The sequence below is a fragment of the Mytilus californianus genome, unplaced genomic scaffold (genome assembly GCF_021869535.1).
Source record: "Mytilus californianus isolate M0D057914Y unplaced genomic scaffold, xbMytCali1.0.p SCAF_18, whole genome shotgun sequence".
NCBI lineage: Eukaryota > Metazoa > Mollusca > Bivalvia > Mytilida > Mytilidae > Mytilus > Mytilus californianus.
This window is the reverse complement of record NW_026262666.1, coordinates 12,322,734-12,335,877: the sequence shown is the minus strand read 5'-3', so window position 1 is coordinate 12,335,877 and position 13,144 is coordinate 12,322,734. Positions and strand designations below refer to the sequence as shown.

At 31.1% G+C, this 13,144-nt stretch overlaps 1 protein-coding gene across 5 annotated transcripts in view; it reads left to right on the top strand.

Moving 5' to 3' along the window:
- LOC127726713 (serine/threonine-protein phosphatase 6 regulatory subunit 3-like) overlaps nt 1-11,262 on the top strand; it is a 52,831-nt gene extending 41,569 nt beyond the window's left edge. For all 5 annotated transcript variants that reach the window (XM_052234185.1, XM_052234184.1, XM_052234183.1 and 2 more), the window contains 2 exons: nt 1,712-1,837; nt 3,305-11,262. In XM_052234185.1, coding sequence (XP_052090145.1) covers nt 1,712-1,837; nt 3,305-3,368 — 190 coding nt within the window. In that variant the 3' untranslated portion in view covers nt 3,369-11,262. The remainder of the gene's footprint in view (nt 1-1,711; nt 1,838-3,304) is intronic.
- Nucleotides 11,263-13,144: the final 1,882 nt, after the last annotated feature.

Here is a 13,144-nt window from a genome sequence, read left to right as displayed (position 1 = left end):
GCTGAAAAATTAACCAACATTTTAATAGCCATTGATCAAACATGATTTATTTATTTTTAAATCAAAGGAAGGGCAATGAAGCTTAGAATAATAACATATTTAACTGTATCAGTTATTTTGTTTGTAAACCATGAACATTTGATAACCATTGCAGTATTAAAAACAAGTTTTAACATTGATTTTTTGGCTTGCCTGAAATGGAATTCCCACAGAGGGATTACAATCCTACAGCAATGGTGTAAAGTATTTGTATTAAGTTCTATATTTCAGTGTGTTGAAGACCTGGAAGCTTCATACCTTGTATACAGATGTCTTATGTTATGATGTTAGCAACTGCTTGAAAAAAAAGTTTAGTTTTTTGGTCATGTGAATTTCTCACTCATTATGTGTAATAAGATAACTATTTGGTTTAAACAAGGAATTATTTGAATCTGGAATAATTTTGAATTCTGGAAAATTGATTAGAAATGTATGATGAAAACTAACCCAACTAAATAGGGTTAGCCATGCGTGCATGGCTAAGGTTAATTTTACTTTCACTATCATTTCAGTATGAACTAACTAACCCACCTTAGCCATGCGCGCATGGCTAACCCTATTTAGTTGGGTTAGTTTTCATCATATATTTCTCATCAATTTTCCAGAATTCAAAATTATTCCAGATTCAAATAATTCCTTGTTTTTATTGGTTCCTCACAATTCTTTATGTCTGTCAGACAGATTTAACCTGACCTCGACCTCATTTCGTGGATCAGTGATCAAGATTAAAGTAACGTTATAAGGCCCGTTTCTCAGATACTGTTAGCAGTAAGTCAACTATATTTAGAGAATGAAATGGTGGTAATATGTACATGTCAGTATGGTAGGTGTCATCCGACCTTGACCTCATTTTCAGAGTTCATTTGGCAATGTTAAGTTTTTGTGTTTTTTTTTTTTTTTTCGTATACTATATAAAGCAATAGGTCCACTATAATTTGTGTATAGAATGATTTTATGGTGTATATGTCAGTCTGGTAGGTTTCTTTTGACCTTGACCTCATTTTGATAGTTCATTGGTCAATGTTAAGTTTGAGTAGTAAGTTCTCTTCTAATACCGGTATACTATAAGCAATAGGTCAACTATATTTGGTGAATGGAATGATTTAAGGTGTACATGTCTGTCTGGAAGTGTTCATCTGACCTTGACCTCAATTTCATGGTTCATAAGTCAATGATAAGTTTTCCTCATTAAGTATGTTTCTTGTATACTATAAGCAATAGGTCTACTGTATTTGGTGTACGGAATAATTGTAAGGTGTACATGTCTGTCTGGTTTGGTTTATCTGACATTGACCTTATTTTCATGGATCATTGATAATGTTAAATTTATGTGATACTTGTAGTTAAACTTTAAATCTTTAGGACTATCAACTTAAAATCTAAACTTTAAATCTTTAAGACTATCAACTTAAAATCAATCACTGTGATAGCACTTGTTTTCTACATGTACATGTTTTGTATTTATTTTATTAGTAGTTACAAATTTGATATAATATTAACATACACACACATGATTTTATATTGACAGTATTAACAAAAAAAATAGCCATTGTTACAAAACATGGACAGTATTAATCTGACAAGTATCAGATGTATAACTCAGAATTTTATTACAGTATGAAACTAATTGATAATAAAAAATTACAGAATATTTCAAATTTTGTAATTGTAGCTTTTTAGCATCATCAGGATTAATAAAGTCAGAAAAAGTTATAGATGTTAGTGTTCAACATGTAGTTGAAGTAGAGGTTAATGGTCCATCAACTGAGTCTACCAAACTGTCTCTTGAAGATTGTAGGTAAGGCATACACTAAAATATGGTCTGTCAAGTCTACCAAACTGTCTCTTGAAGATTGTAGGTAAGGCACACGCTAAAATATGGTCTGTCAAGTCTACTAAACTGTCTCTTGAAGATTGTAGGTAAGGCACACACTAAAATATGGTCTGTCAAGTCTACCAAACTGTGTCTTGAAGATTGTAGGTAAGGCACACACTTAAATATGGTCTCCCAAGTCTACCAAACTGTGTCTTGAAGATTGTAGCTAAGGCACAAGTGTACACTAAAATATGGTCTCCCAAGTCTACCAAACCGTCTCTTGAAGATTGTAGGTAAGGCACACACTAAAATATGGTCTTGTCAAGTCCATCAAAATCTCTGGAAGATTATAGGTAAGGCACACACTAAAATATGGTCTGTCAAGTCTACCAAACTGTCTCTTGGAAGATTGTAGCTAAGGCACACACTAAAATATGGTCTGTCAAGTCTACCAAACTCTCTTGAAGATTGTAAGTAAGGCACACACTAAAATATGGTCTCCCAAGTCCATCAAAATCTCTGGAAGATTGTAGGTAAGGCACACACTAAAATATGGTCTGTCAAGTCTACTAAACTGTATCTTGAAGATTGTAGGTAAGGCACACACTAAAATATGGTCTCCCAAGTCTACCAAACTGTCTTGAAGATTATTGGTAAGGCACACACTAAAATATGGTCTCCCAAGTCCATCAAAATCTCTGGAAGATTGTTGGTAAGGCACACACTAAAATATGGTCTCCCAAGTCCATCAAAATCTCTGGAAGATTGTTGGTAAGGCACACACTAAAATATGGCCTCCCAAGTCCATCAAAATCTCTGGTAGATTGTAGCTAAGGCACACACTAAAATATGGTCTGTCAAGTCTACCAAACTGTCTCTTGGAAGATTGTAGGTTAGGCACACACTAAAATATGGTCTCCCAAGTCCATCAAAATCTCTTCAAAATTGTAGCTAAGGCACACACTAAAATATGGTCTGTCAAGTCTACCAAACTGTCTCTTGGAAGATTGTAGGCAAGACACACACTAAAATTTGGTCTGTCAAGTCTATGAAACGGTTTCTTGATACATTTGAACTGTTAGCTAAGATTTCTCTTAAATATCTTTGTATGGAGGGCCTTCTCTAAAATAAGGTCTATTTCAAAATGTGTGAAAGCAACCAAGTAATGGCATTTTGGTATTGAGAGTTGTCCTGAGATCAAATGACCTAATTTTTGCTGATCGACCAGCAAATATATAAAGGGTGAAATTTGCATGAACTTAAATGTGAATGGTGAGTTTAGATTTTAAAATAATTTCATCGACCCTTGTATAAATATTATGATAGTTATTTGAATAAACAACTAACATTTGAATGTAGATAACTTATGTTACTTCGCTTGTCAAATAAAACTTACTTTCCAGGTTTAGTAACATATGATTGATACTTTTTTGTATATTGTTATTTCAGTTCTGATACCAAAGAAGAAAAGACTGATAGTGTAATTAATCCTGTAGCAAACGGGCCTGTATGAGGATACGTTTTGGTGTAATCGTTGTCTGTGATTAACTTAAGCCTTAAAACTGACAGGAATCTGCAGTATTTTACATCATTAAAAGGTGGTGCTGAAACGTCCATCGCCAAAATAAAACTTGCTAACGATGGTGAGAATCTGTGATGAGATAACCCTGGGACCTGCCATGACGCCAGCCAATCATTACTATCAATTTTATATATTTATTCTGACTAATGAGTACTAATGATGGGTTGTTGTCAATCTGCATGGAGAAATTTTAAATAGTTCACGTCATTTTTTATATGCAAGTTGAATGCTCCACTGAGAGAATTGTTTTTCTCTCTTGTGTAGTTGAATATTTTGTTGTTTTAAGCTGCAAATTAGGTTACTGTTATTCCAGTTTTACTGTTGTTTAGATTGAAATGAGGTCACACGACTTAATTTGCAGTACAATCTTGTTATAAGTACTTGGTCCTTTTTGCAGGGGTAATTTTACTTTGTAATAAAAAAAAAGTATTAAAATGTGAAATTGTCCTGTCATTAACATTTTAATAATAAAATGTCCCAAAAATTAAAAAAATATTTATGCAGTACTTAATTGAAAGTGGAGTACCCCTGCTAGGATAATCATGTACTCATAAAAGTCTTTGTTCATACTAGAAACATAGTTGTACAGCAATAAATTTAAAATTCTAGTAAATGACTGATTTAACTAGAGTAAATTTTGTTTTTAGTCTGACTTTTGATTGAGTAAACTACACTACATATTAACAGCTATCACTGTTTTAAAAATGTTTGTCAAAATTTGAAGGAATTGAGGGCTTATGAGCAAATAGGTAAATGGATGAATTTTTTCCTACTGTTAGGATATAACAAGTCTTAAAATGAATTTAGGGATCATTGTTTTGAAAATAATAAGTTTGATGATTTTTAAGATATCACATGCATGGTTTAGGGTAAGATAGGAAGATAAAACAATGGATTTTAATAGGAGAAAAAATGTTTCAATATTTTTTTTCTGTATAAAGAAATCTCATTTGCAAGATGTTCTTGAATTTTCTATTTTTTGAGGTGGTACATAACACTACAGGGAGATAACTCTGTAAAAGTCAGCTCAACATTTTAATCATGTTCTATTTTTAAGGAAATATTAAGCTTCTCAATGATCAAAATTAGTGTTTGTCAAACTGCTATATATCCAATGAAATTTTTCCAATAAAGTGTGTGGTTCAAGTTTTTTGAAATTTTGATATTTTTGTCAAAGGGTCAAAGTAAATATTTTGTCAAAATTTTATGAAAATTAAACGAGTCAAATTAATTTAAGTCAAGGTGTTTGGTACCACCTTAAAGCTGCTAGTCTGTAGAATAGATTATTTTTTTACTGATGAATACATGTATGACATATACAGCTAAAATCAAAATTGTTAGCTCAATGTTTTGTAAGTGGACAAAATGTGATTTTCTCAAATGTTGTTATCAAAATGTATATCATAGTTGCCAACTTGTGGACTTAATATGATAGGGTCATGACATTCAAATGTGTTGTGTTATGTTGAACATGTTATTTTGGTTGTTGACAGTTTTCAGGCTATTTCAAAGTAGTGATATATCTTCCTTTATAATTATGTTCAAACAATAATTTCTTATGTTTTTTTTTTAATGGTAGTCATTGGTAGAAATGTCAGTTGATATCGAATTTGGTGTAAAGGAAAAAGGGTTAGTTAAATATTATGCCATGAAAATAATTGATACTAAGAAATTAATGTTTCTAAACTTGGTTTTCCTGAATGGTTTTACACTAGTAATTTTTTGGGGCCCTTTGTAGCTTGCTGTTCGGTGTGAGCCAAGGCTCCGTGTTGAAGACCGTACTGTGACCTATAATGGTTTACTTTTATAAATTTTGACTTGGATGGAGAGTTGTCTCATTAGCACTCATACCACATCTTCTTATATCTATTGAGTGAAAACATTTTGGTTTCACTGTTGTTTGTTTGTTAGGGGTGTTTTTGTTTGTTTGTTAGGGGTGTGATCCTTTGATGGAATAGTGTATTGGCAACTGTCATAACTTAAAAACAGTTTATAAATTTGTCTAGTTTGTAGTTCATTTTGAAAAAAAAAACATAGAAAAAATTTGGATCCATAAGGATTCACATTTAACTGTTTCAGTAGTTGCTGACATCTAAATGTTTGTTTTTTTTTCATATCTGAAATTTAACACAAAACAAGAGATTGATATCGCTGTTAAGTTGTATTTTCTTTGATAATTTTTTTCAAACTCTAGGGAAATTGAAAAAAAAATGTTTACCTTCCAAATAAAGAATGATTCTTTGATATGGATTAAGACCCCCAATGGTCTCTTGTGATTTTGCAGCAATGGAAATCTATTGAAATAAAAAAAAAAAGTAGGTTAAACTTCATTGGGTTTCAACATTGCTCAGAAAGTGATATTTAATTTTTTTCAATTGACAGCTTTTTACTTTAGTTATAAACATAATATAGAAGTTAACAGTTTTGTTGAAATTGTGTTAGTTTTGTTGATTTTGAAGTGTGGATGATATTTTCTTATTTATTAGACCATTTTTTTGTTGAGAAAGTTTGTGTGAAATATGAACAAGAATGGACATTGGCATGAAAGTGTTTATACCCCATTTAAATCAATTTATGTAAACAGGGACAATTCATCAATGTATTACAAAATGCAGACATTTACCCCTATGATTTTTTGCAGGAATGAATCATATATATTTGTATGTCTATAATCCACTACATGACTTGCATAATAAGATAATTCACAACAGACAATATTTGAATCAGAATACTATGTTCAATTTAAAGGTTGAAAAAATTGGATTTCAAGGTAATTACACTGGTTGATGGAAAGAACAAGGGCTTGGATAAAAAATATATATAATCAGATGTTATCAAAGGGAGATAATTATTTTCAGAAACACATTATCCCCCTTTGATCAAAAGGAAAATTACTTGGAAAAAATGATTGATTTCTGGCTTTTGTAAATCTTAGTATATTATATAGAAAGTAATTTGCATTTGAATTAGATATTTAATTTAATTTTGTACAGTCAAGGAATAAAACTTAATGAGAAGCAATTACTCTTCATTAAATCATTTAAGCCTGAATGCATTTAAATACTTCATATCTGGTAATTTAGAACATGCTGTGTCTAAATCTTTTGACTTAATTTATTTAAGGGAAGTAACTTTTGCCAGTCAATAAATGTGATTTAAAAATGTCTAAGTGACACAGAATAGAACCTTTTGGAGCAAGCAACATCTACTTTTTGGCTATTAGTTATTATATGTGAATCCTTCTTTGTCAATATTATTGAAATTTGTGGATATTTTTTTCAGTAAGATAAAAATTAAATGATGGGATAAATAGTTATGATATAAATTTTGTGTATTCTCAGGCATTTTTGAAAATGTAGACAATTATAAAACAACAACTAAAATTGTGATTAGTTTTATAAAGCGACTCTTTTCACAAAAATGAAAATCCTGTTTATTCCAAAGTATTTCAGTGTAAATAACAAACTGTTTTAATCTTAAGATTTTTGTGAAAAGAGCTGCAATTAAAAACATTCAGGTATTGTAATGTCTTGCCTGTGTATATTTGTCAGCAAATTTTAAGGATATTATCAGTATTATATCTCGGAGGTATACCGTTTCTATAGCAACACTCATTCTCACTTGATACTAGTCCGGAAATCATTCCTGTAGGAGAACCGGTGAATTGTTATTTCACAACATTTCTTAATTGTTTGTGCTGTTTTTGTCAAATATTTGCAGCAAAAATGATACAATCATTAAAAAAAATCATTTGGTAATTTATTTCGGAGTTTACTGGACGTATTATGCTTTGAACAGTTTTCTTGAACAGTTTTCATGAAGCTTTGGTGAATTTTTATATCTATTGATGTGAGCTCCCTTTCCATTTTCATAGTTTCTGAGTTATGGGGTTTTATTCATTAAAAAAGGGAGATTTTCCCGTTTTCGGACAATTACTCAAAAATGCCTTGAGCAGTTTTCATGAGACTTTGGTGAATTGTTTATGTCTATTGATGTGACCTCCCTTTCGAATTCAATAAATTTTAGATTTTACGTTTCCGAGTTGTGGGGGTTTTATTCATTAAAAAAGGGGGATTTTCCAGTTTTTCGGACAATTACTCAAAAATGCCTTGAGCAGTTTCATGAAACTTTGGTGACTGGTTTATATCTATTGAAAAAGCGACGGGCTTATCATGCGCTCATGGCGCAGCTCTTTATTAATTCAGTTATGATCTTTTAAAGAGATCTTTGCACCCAAAAAAACTGTAAACTAATGCAGAGTTACCTAAATCAACCTTTCTACTGAAAGAATTTCTATTTAAAATGCTAGCAGTAATTAAAAATGCATTTTAAACAATTGAAATCAGAATTGACCTGAAATTGAACTTTTGATGTAATGTTATATTTACCTTTTATGAAATGCCTAGCTCAGTCTGATGGATAATGAATTGAAACAATTAGTTCATTTTTCCCAGAATGCAACTTATTTCTTCCATACAACTGTTTCTTGCAAAAAGAAAAGAGAGAGAAAAAAACCCATGTGAAAAGAACTTGAGGCTGAATATTTTATTGAGATGAAATAGGTGTTCATTCAGATTAAATAGAAGTTGAGTTTATATTATCAAAAGTACTACTATAGTTTACAGTATAAATACACCTATGCATTAATGGTTGAACCAATTTTGCTGCAATGTTTGTCCATAAGAATCAAAATAACAGACACCCACCCCATTATTAACCAGAATGTCATTAATTTTTATAATTCTCTCAAATTTAGCAAGTGTCAAGATGCATTTTGTAGAATAGAAATCTATCCCCCCAAAAAATCGATGCAACTACATAATACAATACCTTCTTTGGTATAGGTACCTTGTGGGCTATTTCAAAAACAAATCGTCTCATATGGGTTGTAATATTCCTAAAGTCAAAAATGTTTTGATTGTTTATTTCAAAATAGAATTTACAAATTTTTCAAATGAATTTTTCAGATAAAAAAAAAATGTGTGAGAAAAAACTTTTTACAAACCCTGAAATCCTTTTACAATTCCTACAACCATAAACCAACCCTCTTATGATTCTTACAACCCCAAAACGTCTTACAATTGTTTTCTGGAATAACCCTGAAGTTTGATTGATTGATTAATTGATTGCAGTTTAGAACCACATCTGGATGCTAATTCCAAACTTAATCTTGACTGGAAATGTAGTTTGAGATTTGATGATTATTTTTTACATTGTATTAACATTGTTAAAATAAGGAGATATAAGATAATTTTGACCATAAGAAACTACAGGTAAAGTAACTGACCATGTGTTTTGTGTATATTATTAAATTATCTCCCTCAAAAATTCATCAGAGCCTAAGGAAGAAAGATGTTGTACAAAACATTTGGAGGTAACTAACTTCTATCTATTACAGAACCTTTGGGCAATTCTAATCTGCTGAGTTGGAGCTTAAAAAAACATGGTATATTATCCCATCTTTAAAATGTTGAAAAAAATAGTCACAAACTAATATTCATTCTTTTAAATGTTTTGACTGAATATTTCTACTGCACATATTATTTAGAATGTTGTTTTAATGGTATAACGCTCCCTGGAGGTATTTTCTTGAAAAGCTCAGATTATTTTATGGTCATGTTGTTTTATTTGCATACTAAGTGGCAAGAGTGAAAAATGTGAACACGTATTGAGTTGCTGGTTGCATCACATTGTGAAATTGTGTTTATATTTGATATTTTATAGTGCTATGAAGAGAATTAATTGTATATATTTATGAATGAGAATATATATGTAGAAAACACAAATATCAGACCACATAAAGAAAGAATTTAATGTCCTGATTCTCTGCTGTTCTGTTATTAGGAAATTCTGGTTTTGTCCTACAAATATTACATGGACCATATTAGTTTTTGGTCATGCCATTTATAGTTATTTTTGAAAGAATTGGGAAAAATTTCTATAAAGATAATGATCCAATCTTCAGTTTTCTGTGTAGTGTTTTATGATGTTTGTCTTATATCTTGGTCAAGTGTTTTCAGTTTTTATTCATTATGTGATATTTGATTCTGCTTCGATTAAATAAACTAAAACATGATTTTAATGTGTGAGAGAAGCCTTTAAAAAGGTGACCTATGGTTAGGGACATAACATTTTAAAATCATTGGTACGTTTGTGATGGTAATTTTCATAAATATATTCTAAGCTTCTAAATAACACAGATTATTTTCATTCTGTATCATATTAAAGCTTAAAAACCATTGATGAAACTTAATTTCTGCAAACTCATTACTGATTTACCTCAAATCATAAATTTTGCTTCAGCAAATGCTTTGTCCATTCTAAAATGTTTTCTTACAAATGACACTACAACAAAGTGTATCTTCATATATCAGTCTTGTCATGATTAGAGTGTGTGAACTAATGAACGATGAATTAAGTTATTTGATTTAGATTTCTTTATGTGGTCTGTTGTATATATATTATTGACCAGGCAGGGTATTACACAACAAAACGTTGTACATTTCTTCAACCCAATCATATTTTTATGTATTTTTATAATGACAACAGGTGTTCATTGTGTTCGGAATGCCATATGCCAAACATTATAGAAACGTTATATTCTGTTAAAGCATTGATATTCACGTGATGCACAAATCCTCACCACTGCTTCAAAAGTGGCCAACATTTTTCTTTGTTTACTTTTCTCTTTCTTTGTTTTTTAAAAAGCCTTCAAAGTCTGTCTCATTTTCTTGGACTTTCAAAGTCCATTTGCTTCAGTTTTTGTAAATAAATATTTTACTGAGATGTATTAGTCAGACTCCCTCACTTTAATAGCAGAATTACACAAATTAAACAATTATCTCCCTTTGGTTCATAGTGTTAAAGGGAGACAATTGTTTCCTCTGTAATTTTGTTAATGGGATATACAATTGGAAAATATTTCTCGTTGGTTTATTAATATAAAAAAAGAATATCCTTTGAAAAGGAGGCAAAATGTTTGTTAAATTATTTATCTTTGCTGGGAAATATATTCAGGTAAAAAGTATATCACAAAAAGGTACCTCAGAGAATCTGTTTGTATAAAAAATATATGCAAATTACGAAACTGCTTTTAGAGATAATCAAATTTCAAATAAAAAACAAATAATTGTTAATTTTGTTAATTTTTCTATTTCAAAGAATGATTTGATTAGTTGTTGAAATAATAAAAATGTAAATGTTAATACTAATTAAAATTTAAGGAGAAGATTTTCATCTTATCTGTGAAAAACAGTTCCTCCCACCAAAGAAAAAAATTGTGTATTTTGTGAATGACATAATGATAATTGTTTATTAACGAGTATTGTGAAAATTTCTTGTTAAATAAAAACCATGCATTTTATATAAAAAAAACACTTTAAAATGAAAAATGAATATTGATTGTAAAAATTAATATGATATAAAGAAAGTTAATCAGATTTCAACATTAGTTAAGTAAAAAAAAATGAAGAGTCAAGTCATTGAATTGAAGTTCAGAATGCAACCATTCCTTTAGTGGATAATAATCTGTTCCTTATGCTAACTTGGATTAACACTTGCCCCGAATTTGAATAGATGATATAATTTTTAATAATTTCATGTTGACATTCCTAATTTGGAATTTATGATGTACATAGGGCCAGTTTTTAATTTGTTAATGTTTTAACATAAGGGAGCAGGTCCCACTTTGGTATATGCAATTCCAAGGTTTTTAAATGAGTGTAGATATAGCATGGAATTGTCCCAATCATAGAGATTTCCATCAAACTGTATATGTAATATAAATATTATATTAAAATTGATGAAAAGAATTACTTAAAAACAAGTCTTGTTGTATTTTTTTGTGCTAGACCTGCATGCAGAAAAAAGGAGAAAGTTGTACCAATTTTTGGCAAGTTTGAAACCATTTGGTTGTTGGGGAAAGAAGTGTTTTTTTTTATGCCCCCACCATAGAGTAGGGGGCATTAAGTTTTACCCTTGCGCATACGTACGTCACAAAATTGGTTTCCTTTCTCTAACTTTAGTTTGCCTCAACCAAATGTTATGAAACTTATACACAATGCTTATTACCACAAAACAGAGATCAAGTTTGAATTTTGGTGGCTTCACTTTTACCGTTCTAGAGTTATGCCCGTTTACAAAAGAGTAATTGCTGAATTTTTTGTTTCTGTTCTCTTACTTAACTTTGCCTCAACCAAATGTTATGAAACTTATGAACAATGCTTATTACCACAGAACTCGGATCAAGTATGAATTTAGGTAGCATCACTTTTATCGTTCTTGAGTTATGTCCCTTTATAACCTTATATGTAAGCGGGGGCATCATCTGTGTCCAATGGACACATTCCCCATTTATTAGTCCCCTACCGTCGAAATCGAAGGGGACTTTAGGTTTGCTCTCCATCCGTCTGTCTGTCTGTCTGTCTGTCCACATCCGTCAGTCTGGCAAATCAGTTTTCCACACTTTTTTTCTTCACGCTTGAAGATATTGATTTGATATTTTGTGTATTGTTTTATCATGACAAGTTACAGATCAAGTTCGAATTTTGTTCCGGTCTGATGATTTTGTGCAGAGTTATGGTCCTTGGACTTAGAAAATTCACTTAAATAATCAGTTTTCAACACTTTTTTTTGTCATGCTTGTTTTACTTGAAATACACTATACATTAAAAAACCAGGAAGGAATACTTTTTAATAACACATAATCTAGAATACACCCACAAAATCATTGGCATGTGAATTTGATCAACTTCACACTGTTAACTAGCACAGTACATATAGTTATTATACCTGACATAACAAAGTTCCGTAGGGTATAATGTTTTTGGCCCATCTGTCTGTCCTTCAGTCCTGTTCTTGTCATCGCAACTCCTCAGAAACCACAACAGAATTTCATGAAACTTTGTAGATAATAAGGACATACTATGTAGATGTGCATATGATTCATTTTTATACGACCGCAAAAATTTTGCGGTCGTATTATGGTATGACGTTGTTGTCGTCGTCGTCCGAAGACACATTAGTTTTCGCACTATAACTTTAGTTTAAGTGAATGGATCTCTATGAAACTTTACCATAAGGTTCAATACCACAAAAGGAAGGTTGGGATTGATTTTGGGGGTTATGGTACCAACAGTTAAGGAATTAGGGGCCAAAAATAAGCATTTTTGTAACTTCCAGACAATAACTTGTGTGTAAGTGTATGGATCTCTCTGACATTAAACCACAAGGTTCCATATCACAAAGGGAAGGCTGGAATTGATTTTGGGGTAATTGCCTCAATATTTTAGGAATTAGGGGCCAAAAAAGGGGCAAAAAACAAGCATTTTTCTAGTTTCATGACAATAACTTGTGTGTAAGTGTATGGATATTTCTGAAATTGTACTACAAGGTTCCATATCACAAAGGGAAAGCTGGAATTGAGTTTGGGGGTAATTGCCCAAAACGTTTAGGAATTGGGGGCCAAAAATAAGCATTTTTTCTAGTTTCCAGACAATAACTTGTGTTCAAGTGTATGGATCTCTCTGAAATTGTACTGCAAGGTACCATACCACAAAGGGAAGGCTGGGATTGATGATGGGGGTAATTGCCTCAATATTATAGGAATTAGGGGCCAAAAAGGTGCAAAAAACAAGCATTTTTCTAGTTTCAGGACAATAACTTGTGTGTAAGTGTATGGATCTTTCTGAAATTGTACTACAAGGTTC